Source organism: Artemia franciscana, chromosome 1 (genome assembly GCF_032884065.1).
Source record: "Artemia franciscana chromosome 1, ASM3288406v1, whole genome shotgun sequence".
Lineage (NCBI taxonomy): Eukaryota > Metazoa > Arthropoda > Branchiopoda > Anostraca > Artemiidae > Artemia > Artemia franciscana.
Genome location: NC_088863.1, coordinates 59816101 through 59832466, shown reverse-complemented (window position 1 = coordinate 59832466; position 16366 = coordinate 59816101). Strand labels below are relative to the sequence as shown.

At 35.8% G+C, this 16366-nt stretch overlaps 1 protein-coding gene across 1 annotated transcript in view; it reads left to right on the top strand.

The window, feature by feature from the left end:
- Positions 1-16366, top strand: part of LOC136032097 (vang-like protein 2) — a 148093-nt gene that overhangs the window by 31122 nt on the left and 100605 nt on the right. The window contains exons 3-5 of the mRNA XM_065712243.1: positions 2136-2241; positions 9451-9702; positions 15350-15601. Coding sequence (XP_065568315.1) covers positions 2136-2241; positions 9451-9702; positions 15350-15601 — 610 coding nt within the window. The remainder of the gene's footprint in view (positions 1-2135; positions 2242-9450; positions 9703-15349; positions 15602-16366) is intronic.

The window sequence follows — 16366 nt, the reverse complement described above, 5'->3', positions numbered from 1 at the left end:
TACCTCTTTCTGTCTAGCCAAAATTATGGAGTAAAACTATTATTAAGAACTTATCCAACAAAACCTCTGTTCCTCGAAATTTCTGACTAAATATTTAGATTTCATCCAAAATTTTAATTATAAGCTAATCTAAGAATCTAATTCCAGAGCAGAAAAACTGAAAAAGCGGACACTACCTATCTATTTACGGTTATTGATACGAATAATATAACAGCCCGACATTAGCGGCTTCTGGGACCAAGAGCCCATACCATATCGTTCTCAGGCTTAGGTATGATTTAAAAAACAATAAGAAATTAAATAATAAAGCAATTTTTCTCAAATGAAAGTAAGGAGCAACATTAAAACTTACAATGAATAAAAATTATTCCGTGTATGACAGGGTCTGCTTTCTCCACAACTCCTTACTCTTTACGCTATTGTTTGATTTTCTCACTGAAAAACTTCAGCGTAAAGATCAAGGGGTTGTGGAGGGGGCAGCCCATTTATATAAAAAATTATATATGTACGTTTTAAGTTGGGGACCAAGAGCCCATACCATATCGTTCTCAGGCTTAGGTATGATTTAAAAAACAATAAGAAATTAAATAATAAAGCAATTTTCCTCAAATGAAAGTAAGGAGCAACATTAAAACTTACAATGAATAAAAATTATTCCGTGTATGACAGGGTCTGCTTTCTCCACAACTCCTTGCTCTTTACGCTATTGTTTGATTTTTTCACTGAAAAACTTCAGCGTAAAGATCAAGGGGTTGTGGAGGGGACAGCCCATTCATATAAAAAATTATATATGTACGTTTTTAGTTTTAATGTTGCTCCTTTTTTATATAGTTGAAAAACTTGTTTCTTTTGTATAATTTTAAAATTAAGACCTAAGGCAGTGGCTTTAAGTGAGTGGGCCTGTTCCCCCTAGCGTATTTTCCTCTCCTCTCCCACCTCCCTTGATTTTCATAAATACTTTTTGAGTATTTCCATTGAAAACTGCCTTTTTCTGGGTATTTCCATTAACAAAATTAGAAGAAAGACGACATATATGTTCCTCCTCTGGACATTTAAAATTATATTTCACTCCCCCCTACATTTTTGTGGATTTATGTTCTGAGGACTAACTTATGTCTTCTATCCTGTTTAATCTTGGCAATAGCGATTTGTCTAGGAAAACGACCCTCTCGAATAAGGAAAAAAAGTCTTTTTTTTGTACCAACTAATCTTACCTTGTTTGTATCACGTGTTTTGACATTTTTTTGTTCGAATCATTATCTTAAAATGAAAAAGAACCATTTTAAAGGGAAAATTAATTCATTGGTATAATGTGTATCTGTGTGATGAATGTCTCTGCTTACCTGTCAGGGATAATTGCCTTAGTTCAGTGCTAATTTTCACCATGAAATCTGAAGATTGATCATTCTTGAATTGTACATGTACCCTGTAGTTATGGAATAATGATAAGGCTATATATCATAAATACTAACAAACAAAATTACTTCTATCTTCCGTTGTTTTTGATAGGCAATCACTCACTTTTTTCCTCTGACATAAAAACGAATTCAAGTTATTTTGTCAAATAAGGGGTCAAGTAAATATTGTTGGCCATTCCCAACAGGGGTCCCCTTCCAAATTATACCATGAACTGCCCATCAAGGATGGTGTTGCCAAGTTTGCTAAAAAGCTTCATCATACAATTTGTGTTTGCCAAATTAGTATCGGTAGCTTTGGATCTAAAATTAATTTTATTTATCATACACACACATTCTCCCCCTTATCTTCGATTTGCGTCATATTATTCAGAATTGGTAGAATGAAATATCCATCTTGTTGTCTGTGTTGGAGTGATGAAACCAAAAGGAGATTATATGTACTATTGATCTCTGTCAAAACACTATCAGATAGAAACGGCGGTATAACCTGTAAAACTTGCAGCCTATCACAGTTTTATTGAGTACAACAATGAGGACTGTTCTCCTTATTATTCCGGCTCAATGGGAGACTATAATAGAATCGATAAGCCCGTGGACAATTTTGTTATGAACTCAGTGGGGATTAGACACTGCGACGAAATGGTCGAGTTGTCCTCACTGTCAAATTGCAAATTTGTCAGTTTTCTATCATAAATTAAAAGCTTTGGGACTTTTCAGGGCTCGACAGGGAAGGGACACAAGCTTGCTGTCACCGATGTCATCGGTTGTTAGCGTTTCAAGTATTGATGGAAGGGGTCAAGAACCAAGTTTGGAAACAAATCAGGTAAGGAACGCAATCGTAATTACAAAATTTTGGTTTAATTCTTTCCATAATTCCGGTTTAACTAATAAAATTGAGATTCAATTAAATTAATTACCTATTGTGTTATTGTTGTAAGCTATCTGTTTTTTTTTCTTGTTGCATTTTTCTTTTGAGCAAATTTGTTTTGTTTTATTTATTTATTGGCGGGCTAATATATTTTGATATATCATGACATCCTTGCCATCGAAGTTCTACTAATAAATAGTATTTCATATTCTGAATTGCTGCCATCTGAAAATCCGCCGACTCTCTGTTCGAAAATTCTAATTCGAAGTGTAGCTGAAAGTTTCGGCATATTGGAAAGACGGATGCCCAGATTATCTTATTAAAATCTCTTGCTGAGCTGTACTTGTAATTATAAGTAATCAACTTCTGATTAGAATAATTATCCCAGATGGTATAATGCCGGCTTGTCTATCTAAAAACATATCCATCCTCAAAAGGTTTAAGCACTCTTCTTTTGTATTGTTTATTGGCTCCTGCTAATGAACAATGCAATTTGTAACAGCCAGATTTTCAATATAGCGATTAGTTATGGGTAACGTACCCTCTACCCTGAAATCGCACTTCCTTTAGGTGCTACTTTGGGGTTCGCTAGGCTATCATTTTTTTTCTGATATTTGACATTTTGCGAGTAAAATTTATACCAGTAGCAGTAGGAAAAAAGCATGCAGAGTAAAATGATTTAAGTTCCTTAAAAGTACACAGCAAGGGACTCGCCACCGCCGTGTCTTCTCTATACATGTTTTATTTTCTCAATTACAGCCTCGTGTGTCCCCTTTACCAAAAGAAGTAATAAATGAAAAAAATAAAGCAGAAAAATAAAAATTACGGCCAGAACAACCTACTTAAGAAATCCAGTCATTAGCAAAGGAAATTTAAGTAACCAGGTTTGGGAAAAAGCATGTATTGATTTTTCAACTTTGTTCTATGGTTTGCGTTAAGAAAGACTAACAGTTGCTAGTAAGCTTAGCCCTTAAAACTTGAAGGTAGAAACAAGGCCATATCCCGGAAGGGGGCTACTTTGGTTTAAGCCCATCCCGAAATATTTCTACGATTCGTGGATTGGCAATAAAAATAGAGCAAATAAATTATCTTATAAAAAGAAAAAAAATTCTCCGAGTTCCTACATTTGTCTTAAAAATACAGGCAAAAAAGGACTTATTTGGGGTTGTTAGACGAAATCTACGGGAGGTAAACCGCTTCCTCATCATTCTTTTACTAGCCCATATCCGAATGAAAATTATTCTGGTGTCCCCCCCCCCTCTTACGCAAAATCCTGGCTACGGCCTTGAGAAGAAGCAAAATGTTATATTTTTGAGAGGGGTGTGAAAATCATTTAGTGTCGAACTTCTATAAGGCTTCACAACTTGATTGTTCGTACTCGGGAAATTCTTTGTCTTTGTCTCCGTTTATTTTTCCTTTTTTCAATTTTTTCTTTCTTGTATCCAAGAGGTTGTTCGATAAAATTGGATAACCGAATGGCTTACCTGAGATTTAATTGATTAAATTGTGTGCTTTTCTGTGCACAGAAAACATCACTATAAATTCAAAGAAAGCTCTGTTGCTCTTTAGTTTTGACTTTCTTAATCTAAAGTTCAGATACTCAACAAAACATACATAACAATTAAAAACAGTTTCCCAAGCATCCAGCAACATAAATGAGAATGGAAAACCGTTACCCAAATTATGTACTCTATTGATCTATTTTGACATTTTGACAATCTTCAGCGACCAATTTAGTAAATATGCCAGGTAATTTTCAATCATACTTAAGTAAGGGAGGGATGAGAATTAGGTAGTAATTCTGGTTGACACCCGTTATTTAAAGAAAATCCCAAAGCAAACACATGTTCAGATGACTGCTTTTGACAATTCTGCAGATCAGAATATTGCTTGTCATTGGTTTGTTGTAACTATCGTGGCAGGGCCGATGACAGTGGTGAAAATTGTCTAGCTAAATTTCAATAACCGAATAAACTATTACACAGATTAGCTGGATGACAGAGCAAAAGTGCTGTTGGAACAAATTAACTTTTGTAATTGGTTCAAAACAAAGCTAAACACTTCTTAATAGTTCAATTTTTGCGTTTTTATGGTTTTTAAAGGCAATAGGAAATCTTCTATTTTTAGAATGTTAAAATTTCCTCTTGAAAATCAAACCTAAAGTTTCAAAACTAGAAAATATACAATGCAGGAGGGAGGGAGCAATTGACGAAATCTTAGTTCAACGTGAGAAAAAAAAACTAGTTTCTCGGGAATGAAAACCAACGTTCCCTGGGGAAACAAATTAAGCACAAGAGGTCATCAGCACCTTATCTAGCTGGTAATTGTTGATTAAAGGGTAATTCAAGGTAACATACATCCTTGATCGTTATTTTTGCAATAGTGTTTTCTATTCCGTGAACATTTTCGTCACAAGTTTCTCTGATATGCTGAATTTGATGGCATAATATCCATAGAAATCACCTGTTTTTGGGGATTGTCTTGCCTTTTTTCTAAAACCTTTTCAAACAATTCATGGTAATGAACTGTAAGTAAGGAGCGACCCGGCTCGATAGTAACCGAAGCTCTAAAAAACGGAATGTTGATACCAATTGATATATCAAAAGAATCGGATTTTTATGCTGATTTGAAACAGAAAAGTTTCATTAAGTTTAGTCTTACCCATTTAAGGTTACAAGCCTGATAAAATTTGCCTTATTTTCGAACAAAGGGGGAAACATCCCCTAAAAGTCATAGAATCTTAATGAAAATCACACCATCAGGTTTAGCGTTTCAGAGAACGTTATTGTTGAGGTTTCAAGCTTTTATTTGCAAAAACCTGGAATTCTGTATCTTTTTTTTTACCAGAAGAAAGATCACGGATGTGTTTTTTTTTTCAAGGATGATCATATCGATCCAGTGGTTCTAGAATATCGTGAGATGACGTCTTCAAACGGAAATCAAAAGTTCTAGTGCCCATTTTAAGTGACCAAAAACATTGGAGGGAACTTAGGCCCCCTCCCCACCTCTTTCTCCTCTTTCCTGGGCCTTTATATCGAAGGCCCAGTAGCTGTGCCTTTGGATATAACATGACCCTTCCCCCTTCACAGCCCCAGGGGAAAGGTCTAAGTTACATAAATTGCCCATTGTTTACGCATAATATTTGTTATTAGGAAGCATGCATACATTTTAGAGTAGGAAGACGAATTTCCTGCTGTTTTGTTTTTTCACGGTGGAACTTTCCATGGAGAGGGAAGTTTCCTGGGTTGAACTTGTTAGAGGAAAGTATACAATGGGGAATTTTTCAGACTTCCAAACAATCTTACGCATGGAGTTGTTAAGGGTATTATCCTGGGTAAATTTTCATGGGATTAAATTGTCTAGAGGTTATATCCGTGAGGAGGGTATTTGTCCTTGGAGGTGGGGCCAGATTTACTTAGATTAATAAAAAAAACGATCAGAAATTAAATAAAATTAAAAGTTTTTCAAACGAAAGTAAGGAGCAACATTAAAATTTAAGACGAACAAAAATAATCACGTATCTGAAGTGAGTTGCCTCCTCCTCAACACCTCGCTCTTCACGCTAAAGTTTGAATTTTGTCCCAATTCTTTCCTGAAACACAAGGGTCATTTAATTGGAACAATAAGACCCTTTTTTTTCAAAGTTACTAAGAAACTTTAGCGTAAAGAGCAAGGTGTTGAGGAGGAGGAAACCCCTTCATATACGTAATAATTTCTGCTGTTCTTAAGTTTTAATTCTGCTTCTCACTTTCAGTTGAAAAAATAATTTTTTTAATGTCAATTTCTAAAAAGGCATGTTACTTTTTGTTGGGCTTTGAGCGTTGAGGTTTGAGTTTTATTTTGTTCGTCATATAAGGTCGTTTATTTTTAATTATTTTCATTTGCAATAATTGGCTTTTATAGCATGCTCTGAGACTGGTGTTTGAGCTTAATTAAGTAAAAAAAAAAAACTAAATTTTTAAACTGAAAGTAGGGAGTAAAGTTAAAACTTAAAACGAATAGAAATTATTGTGTATATGAGGGGGATCGCCCCCTCGTCAATAACTTGCTCTTTACTCTAAAGTTTGAATTGTGTCCCAATTCTTTACGAATGACTCCTGAATCACAAAGTAACTAACGAAAAAAAATAGTGTAAAGACCAAGGTATTGACGAGGGTGCAACCCCCCTCATATACATAATAATTTCTGTTCCTTTTAAGCTATTGTTGCTCATTACTTTCAGGTAAAAAACTTGTCTTTTTAAATTTAATTTCTGTTCGTTTTTTTTTAAATAATGCTGTAAAAATCCAGCTTCCCTCCATTGAAAATTCCCTTCCCCCATGAAAAGCACCTCCTTCGAAAGATCTTCCCACTTAGCTCTATTCCAATATTCTATGATGACTGGTTTGATTTGATCACCTCTGAAAAAAAACAAAAAACGCATCCATGATCTTTCTCCTGTCAAAAATGCAAAACTTCACATTTTGTATATACAAGCGTGAAACCTCTACGGTAGGGCTCTTTGGTATGCTGAATCTGGAAGAGTGATTTTCGTTCAGATCTCTTGGTTTTTCTGGGGGTGTTTCCCCGTTTTTCAAAAATTGGGCAAGTTTCCTTAGGCTCGTAAATTTTGATGTGTGCCATTAAATTTGGTCAATTAAAGATACTTTGGATAAGCATTAAAATTTTATTCTTTTGATGTATATATTGTTATAAGACTCTTGGAGTTACGGTTACTATTGAACCGTATCGCTACTTACATACAGCTCATTACCACGATTTGTTTGATTTTGTTTATGTATTAAACAAAAGTTTTTTTTAAATGAAAGTAAGGAGCGACATTTAAACTTAAAAGGAACAGAAATTACTCCGTATATGAAAGGGGATTTTCCTCCTCAACGCCCCGCTCTTTACGCTTAAGTTTGACTCTTTCAGTTAACTCGACTTTTTAAAACAGTAAAAAACTTCAGCGTAAAGAGCGGGGCGTTGAGGAGGAAAAGCCCCTTTCATATACTCCTTACTTTCTGCTACCACTCCTTACTTTCATTTAAAAAAACTTGTTTTTGTTTTGTATAATTTCTGGACGTTTTTGAATTAAAGCATGTTTTCATCTTGACTCTCCGCACATAAATAATTAAATCCAAATTTGCATATTGATTTTGTTGGCTAAATGGCTTTTTCATAGTTTTAATCGGAAGATTTTGAGAAAAAAGGAGCGAGGGAGGAGGCCTAGTTACCCTCCAATTTTTTTATTACTTAAAAAGCAATTATAACATTTAATTTTTTCTACGAACTTTTTCATAAGTAAAAAATATACGTAACTTACGAATTAACTTGCGTAGCGAACTTCTGTATTCGTATGTTTTTATTGCGTATATGAGGGGGCTCACCCCTCGTCGATACCTCGCTCAATACACTAAAGCTTAAATTTTGTCCAAATTCCTTAAGAATGACCCCTGAATCACAAAGGCCGTAGAATAAGTAGTTGTAATTACTAAAAATACATTAGCGTAAAGAGTGAGGTATTACGAGGAGGTAAACCCCTCGTATGCGTTATAATGTCTGTTCGTTTTGAGTTTTAATGCTGCTCCTCACTTTCAGTAGAAAAAAGTTTCCATATTTATTTTTTCATTGTTTTTTTTTAAATAATGCTAGAAAATCCTGCGCCCCCTCCATTGAAAGTCTCTTCCCCCATGAGAAGTTCCTCCATGGAAAGATCCTCCCACGTAAACCCTCCCCTCAACTCTACCCCCAAAACCAAAAAAATCCCTCTGAAAACGTCTGTACACTTCCCTGTAACCATTACTATATGTAAACAGAGGTCAAAGGCTGTAACTTGCAGCCCTTCCCACGGGAACTGCGGGGGATTAAGTCGTCCCCAAAGATATAGTTATTAGGTTTTTCGACTTCTCAGAATTTCGATCCGGTGACATTGGGAAAAAAATGAGCGTGAGGGGGCCTAGGTGCCCTCCAATTTTTTGGTCACTTAAAAAGGGCACTAGAACTTTTAATTTCAGTTAGAATGAGCCCTTTCGCGACATTCTAGGACAACTGAGTCGGTACGATCACCCCTGGGAAAAAAAGCAACAAAAAGAACAACAACAAAAACAAATAAACACGCATCCGTGTTTTGTTTTCTGGCAAAAATGCGAAATTTTACATTTTTGTAGATAGCGGCTTGAAACTTCTATAATGAGGTTCTCTGATACGCTGAATCTGATGGTGTGATTTTCGTTAAGATTCTATGAATTTTAGGGGGTGTTTCCCCCTATTTTCTAAAATAAGGCAAATTTTCTCAGGCTCGTAACTTTTGATGGGTAAGACTAAACTTGATGAAACTTATCTTTTGATGTAACTATTGGTATCAAAATTCCATTTTTTAGAGTTTCGGTTACTATTGAGCCGGGTCGCTCCTTACTACAGTTCGTTACCACGAACTGTATGATATTATGATCGATTTCAGATCACCAAACAATAATTTCACTAATTTCTGATGGCCGAATACTTTAAATTACTGTTTGATGATTAAGAGTTGCCTGACAATTTATAGCCAACAGTGGGTTGAAACACCTATTTTTATTATTTGCAATCATCGAAATTTCACAGGTTGGTATGTTATTTGAGTGCAACAAAAATATTATTTGAAAGTTAGCTCACCGTAAAAGGCGTACTTACAGATGCAATTTCTAATAACTTTAGGCTACGAAGACCAAGTACTTTTTAAGAGATTTGGACAAACGGTAGGAAATAAATCTGAAATATTTGGAATTTGGGATAATTTAGTCTATTCTCTAAAAATTTACTGGGGATGGGGGTGTCTTAAATGAGCAGTAGGGGAGCAATGTTTTGCCTAATCTCCAGTTCGTGTGCAAGCATAACCATGAACTATAATTTGAAATGTAAGCTGTGCCAAAAATAAATACACAAATAAGCTTGGGTCATACATATCTGCTAGACGCTTCACCCTGAAGTAGATAATCTTGGGCTTGTTTTTATGCCATCGTTACGCTAAAAAAAGCTTTTGTTTCTTGTCATGAGGCAGAATAGATAGATTCTATGTTAAATTATAGGCTAGCAATCCTATGGCTTTTATAAAGAAAATTTGGCTAGCTTTATGTGAAACATGAAGCGCCTTCGCGTCCACCGAATAATATATTATTTTCAATTTTAATTTAACTATTTTAGGATGACCATTGGCCGGACAACACGACTGCAATTACAGGGGCTACTTCGGTGGCGTCTGGATCGCTTGAGGATCTTTCCAAGTATGGAACCGGAGCTAACGTAGATCCTTACGGTCAAATGTACCTGTCTAAAGATTTGAGCTCCAGTTGGTCATTTAGACTTCAGAAGTATCTTGGCACAATCATTGCTGTTTTTATGTCCTTGTTTGCGTTTTTTAGCCCTATTGTGATGATACTTCTGCCAAGATTTGGTGTAAGTTTTGCAGGACGTTTGGTTCTTGCTTCCTATTTCCTTAACTTTCTCTTTATGTATCTCCACCATATGTATGGGTGCTTTTTAGAGAAGGGGTATCATACAATCCAGCTGTCTAAACTAAAAACGTATTTCCCACAATATATTTTGTATCTAACTTATATTTTTTGCATTGAATTGACTAAAACGCCAGGGAAGGGAGGAGGAGGACTAGGAATGGAGGTTTTTTCCGGCGGGGTAGGTCTTTTTTCTACCTGGCCGGGAAGACGGAAATATGCAAAAAAATGATATTTTGAAAAATTAAAGTTTTTTAAACCTTTCACCCTCTTCCCTCTCCGAAAGAATTGTGTGGGATTATCCTATCTTTGAAAGATTGATGTGGGTGCTTATGATCAGTAAGCCTCCCCCCCCCGTCCTAGGCTAAATATTCATAAAATATGTCAAGAATCGGAATGTTTTTGTTTTAATTGTTTTTAATTTTTATGCCCATAAATTGTATGCAGTCGTGGTTTTCCCTTGGAAACTGAAATAGCAATCGTTGCTGCACATTTTGTTTAAATAATAAGATTTTTCTTATAATAATGTTAAACTCTGCATTAAATGTTTTATGCGACAAGATTGTAAATTGAAATAGTAACAAAGATGAGCTATCATATAGAGTTACTCTTCCCTGCTAAATCGGTAGAATAGGAAACAGAGTTCCATAGTTAAGGAAATGAAATGAGCTATGTGAAAACAATTGTAAATAGTGTCTTACTAATCTTTGTTTCCTGTTCACGTCTAACCTCCCCCCTTACGCCTCAATTACCACACTTGTCAATAAAAAAACTACTACGCATAACTGCAACACCAACAGCATACTCAGTGCTTAATTTAGTGAGGTCAGCTATGCTTAACTTTCGAAAGTAGGCCTAATTATCATCACTATTCAATCCAGGCACATTCGAAAATTGTCTTAGGAGGGGGTAGTAAAAAATGGTACATCACATACAATTTGTTAAAAGAAAATGTACATAGAAGTCACCGACCGTCCAAGAAACGCCAAAATGTTTGACAAAAATTGAGTATTTTTTGTCCGGACGGGTACATGCACCTCTCCCCTCCTTGGGCTTACATGTATGGGCCAATCACAGCGAAGATGCACTCTTGGAAGGGTATTTTTTCCGTTTTTATGAGGAGCCTGGACAATTTATGTAAAGAAATTATGAAACTACTTGGAAAGAATTGAGGCGTACTACACGCTTTTTAAACCAATACCTCCCCACCTAAATTGTTCAATATCTAAATTGATAATTATCAACGGCCAATAAAGAAGCAAGTTATAACGCACTGACTGTTTCCTGTTTAAAGTTTAACGGCACATGGATAAAAATGTCTGAAATGTATCAAGAAAACGCATGGCTTGAATTCACGGTTTTTCAATAGAGTAGCCCTTTTACCATCTGTTGAATTTCTTCTTTAAAAAAATTCATAGTCACTTATCAGAAAAAGGCTTAAATTAATGTAAACACGGCACAAAAAGAACAAGATGGTTCTGCAATTCAGCATTCAAAATCACAGGAAAAACAATTTATGGCTGGAGGCTTTTTTTTAATCACTCACAACTCTTTGGAATTCAATTCTTTACAAAAAGTTATGCTGCGTCTTGTCAAGTAGCTGATCGTCAACTTGTTAATGATCAAGTTTTCTTACTGACCAAAAAGATTGGAGGGCAACTAACCCCATCCCATTCCTTCTTTTACTTAAAGACATTTGATCAATATTTTGAGGTGGCTATTCGATTCGGCGTAGTTGAAAGTTCCGATAAATATGCCTTTGGGATCACATGACCCCTACAGCCCCTGAGGAAAGGACTGTAAGTTGTACAACTCGCCCATTGTTTACATGCAGTTTTTCTTATTGGAAAATATTGCTGATGCTTTTTGGAGATGGGGGGGGGGGGGTCTGCAATATGGGATTTGCCACGGGAAAATCTCTCATGGGGAGGAAAGATTCCTGGGGAATTTTCAGTAGAAAAATTTTGTACGTGAAGGGAGAAGAAGATTTCTTCCAGCATGATTTGAAAAAGGTTAGAAAAAAACAGGTTTTTTCAACAGAAAATAAGGAGCAACATCAAAACTTAGAAGGAACAGAAATTAGTGCGTATATGAGTCTTTAAGAATTTAGCATTAAATGCGAGTGTTGAAGTAGGGGCAGCCCCCCTCATATACGGGATAATTTCTGTTCGCTTTACTTGTTCTTTCATACCTTAAAGAATTTTCTGCCTCAACTTAAAAGTTCCTAAAGGGATTCGTATACGTTGACGAATCTGATTAAGTCTGTCCAAAGAAAGCCATGCGAATAGTTTTCAAAAGTCCATACTGTTACTACTACAACTAACAACCCACTGTAGCACCAAGCTCCTTGAGGCCAACACAGATACGCACGCTCCTCTTCCATCCAAATTTATTCAAAGCCTCTTTCGTTACACTCACCCAGAAACATCCCATTTCCCTTACATACCCGCTTTTCGTTTGGCCCCTAACGGCTGGCTGACAAGGACTATCTTCGGCAATTTTTCATCCGCAGAACGTTTTCTAGCCATCTCATGCTTTCTACTCACTTATAAAAAAAAAGCTATTGGTTGGACACACTTAATTGCAGGAAGTGCTTACACGAAAAAATTTTCCCCAAAAAGACGCTCCCCATCTCCCCGTCCGGATTCCGCCTGATCGATACGATATGATACTTTATTAATAAACATAATTATAACTATTTACTTTATACATCTACTGCACTGATGGAGAAACATGCGTTTTTGTTGACGTGCAGTTGTAAATATTACATTTTCTAAACACACCAAAAAATAACATAATTCAGAACACACTCAATAAAGGAAGTTAGAACTTTCGTGAAACGAACTACGATACAGGTACATTTTGCGAGAAAACTCGGTTTCATAGCCACAAAGACAAAACTCAAAGACAGAAGGTTAGGTTAGGATTCTAACTTGTAATTTTACAATTTTCCTAATAAAGTATTATATTTTCATTATATTTTGTTTTATTTCATTAGCTTTATCAAAAGTTTGGGCTATATATTTGCACATTAGGGGGGGGGTGGGGTGTATCATATCAAATATCTAACTTAACCTAACCTAACCACCTCTATATATAAAATATTTAATTAAAATGTACCTGCATCGTAGTTTGTTTCACGAAAGAACCTAACTTCACTTATTGAGTGTGTTCTGAATAATAGTACCTAAATAACTAACAAAAAAAGCTGCCTGTACCTCAGCCTGCACCTACGGTGTCCATCCTTCATTGCTTTTTTTCAAGATATGGAAAAAACTTTTGCCCCCTATATTATTGAGAAAAAAAGATTGAGAAAAAGTAAAGCTTCTCAAGTTTTCCTCTTATCGTTATCTGTTCAAGTTCTCTCACTACTCTTCTTTTTTACGTTTTAAATGTCATTGTAATGTTTTTCTGAATTCCATAATTTCATTTGTTATTTTTGGGGACATGGGTCTAGGAGCTAGAGATCTCATGTTGAAAAAATATTTTCCAAACGTTACAGAAAATTAGGTATTTTAATAATTTTATTTGTTTGTTAAATTTTTTGGCAGTATAATTTTTTAAAATTGCCAATTTGCTGCTTTAAACTGCGTATTTAAATGCTTACTGTAAATAACTTTTTTCTTTTCTCTTGACAGATTTGCGTAAAGTCAAACCAGTCCCCCTTTTCAGGAATAGTAAAATTCATGATTTCCTTTTAGTTTAATCATGATATTAACATTTTTTTTACTTTGTTATAGGTGGAATGGGGGGACAGGATCCTTCCTAGGATTCCATTATCCCCTCCCCTCAAGAAATCCTCTGAATCTCCTCATCACATAAAAAATCTCTAAGATTCCCATTCCCATCCTAAATTTATAAGAGCCCCTCAAAAAATTTCAGTGCCTGGGTATGGTTGCACTGTCGTTGTTATAAATGGAAGATTTTATCCTTAGACCTAAACAGCCTCTACGAAACTATTACAGAATGAGGACTTTATCGTCAGGACAAACAGATCAATGAATTAAATTAGTATCCGAAATTGCAGGACTGAACACGAGAAAGTAATAGTCAATGAGTCAATTTCATTCTTTCTATTTTTTGCAACGTCCAGCCAGTTTCTTGCAAATTTTGCTTTTAAGCTGAAATGTTTAGATGCTATTGTCCTGTTTATTTTTTTTTTGTGTCTTCTAAATGCGAATGTGGTTTATATATGATTGCGATAGTTGATTTTAAAACAAAGTATCTTATTAGGCGAGTGTCAAAATTTTGGAGTATTACTAATTCGTCTAAAAATCGATGGCTTTGTGCGTAAAGGTCTAGTTCCATGATCCCCAACGTGGGTCACACGCCCCACCGGTGGGGCATGGGAATATATTGTTGGGTCATGGACAGGACATACACCCTCGACTGTCAATGCTCTAAAGCTTTAATTTGAAAAGGACATCAAATTCACATACATTTAAAGAGCCAAAGAGATACATGATAGTATTGCAACGACGTCATGCATTGTATGAGTGTGCATACAGACAAAAGTTTTCATTCGCATAAAATATACCGAGAGGATAACTCGAAAAAATATGCCAAGTTAATGGCCAAGTTAATTTTCTTCGGGTGAATACGCGTACAATTTTGGATAACATAATTTGAATATCACGAGGGGAGTATCAGTATTTTAGAAATGCCTAGGCGGGGCATGACCCAAAATAATCGGTTGGGAACCGCTGGTCTAGTTAGTTCAAAAAGAGAACGTTATTTCTCCAATACATATTTTCTCTCTTAGATAGGGATGATACTCAGTTTAAACTTTGCCAGAAAAATCGCCTGACCCCCGCTACTGACTGATTAAAGAGCAGTTATAGTAGCGCAAGACATCTCTTGCAAGATCATTGTTGTCAGTTTGTGGTTTTAGCTACTGAAAGGGAAGAACTGTTAAAAGAGTTTACGGCCAGTTTTAAATTTGCAGTTTCTTTCACCGTTTTCTTACTTTTTGTGCATGTAGTTTGACCATTTTTAATGAAATACAATCAAACCATGGACCATATTTCCTCTTAACAATGTTCAATCTGAGTACACAAAACGTGAGAATATTGAGAGAGAGAGAAAAAAAAAGCAAAAACACTGAGTGTACAAAAGAGTCAATACACATTTAAAAGCATCGTGGTGATGGTAATATAAAATGTCGTTTTTATGTTTTTTATTCTACAACTGCTCGCTATAGGACCTTTAGATGTGGAATAGGCCGAATAAAAAATTTGACGTTTTGTTAACACTTCCAGTGACATCAAGTTCATGTAAAGATCTTTTGAGATATATTCATAGAGGCACAAAGAACCAAAAGTTACCATTAGTATATCCGAGTTTTTTTTTCAGGGAAAGGATGAGGGTGGGGGATCGTATCTTTAGGCTATTCAGTAGAGTGTCGTAAAGGATCGTTATTGTTGGAATAATAAAACTGCTTTCTTAGTCTTTCAAGGGGATTCATATATATAAAAGAATGAATACCTTATGCATGCCTAGCACCTCTTCCTAAGCCATTGTTTTACTAATCACCCTAATATCCGATAAACAAAATTTATGTGGAGTTTTAGAATGGCTTAATTTATTTCTAGGTGATACGTTTACGACCGGATAAAGCAGTTTGTGGTGCAGAGTGTGACGGTCTTCTTATTTCATTTAGTTTTAAACTTTTTCTTCTTGTTGTCGGAACATGGGCGGCTTTCATTCGAACTCCACGAGCGACAATGCCGCGAATTTTCCTCTTTCGATGTGTTGTGCTTGTACTTGTCTTTGTGTTCACATTTTCCTATTGGCTATTCTTTGGAGTCCGTGTGGTTGAACAGCCTGAAAACTTGACATATCAGGTACGTTTTAAGATTTATGTTCCCTGTTAATCATGTGCTTATGCAATAATACTACAACTGCACCCTTCACCAGAAGGACAAGATATTATTGGATTCAATAATTCCATATAGACCCATTCTCTAAGCCAGAATTATGACATTTCGTTAGAGAGTGATTTCAGATTATTTAGATAAGAAATTTTTCATGTTTTTACAATACTTGCAATGCCTTTCCAAGTTCTTTTTTTGTAATTCTGGAAGAATTTACAGAAGGAAATGGGGACTTTTATCCCCATCTTTTTCTTTAATTGACTCTTTTTTTCGGAATTCACTCATCGCTCCAGTTCATTTTTATGTATTCTTCATATGAGTCTACTTTTTAGCTTTTTGGGGATTTTGTCCTTAAAAATAAGGTGACTAATGAAAACCCTGCTACCGAATCTTCATTCAATTTCTGCAGGGTCACTTCTTGGACCGCCTCCTAAACCCGTTTGTTGTCACCTACGGACAACCACCCATATTCTTTCAAGCTGCCGTAATAGGGCGTAACTGCAGTATCTCTGGGGACGGCTAAGGGTGTTAAATTGAAACATTCAGGGAATTTTGAGGGGCGTTTTGAACTTAATTAAAAGACACTAGGCGCATCTACGTTTTTAACAAGGGTACTTTTTGCAAAGATCGGGATGAAACTTGGTGGGTTGAATAAGTACAAGTCCTAGATACGTGATTGACATAACCGGACCGGATCCACTCTCTTTGGGGGAGCTGGGGTGGCCTAATTCGGTA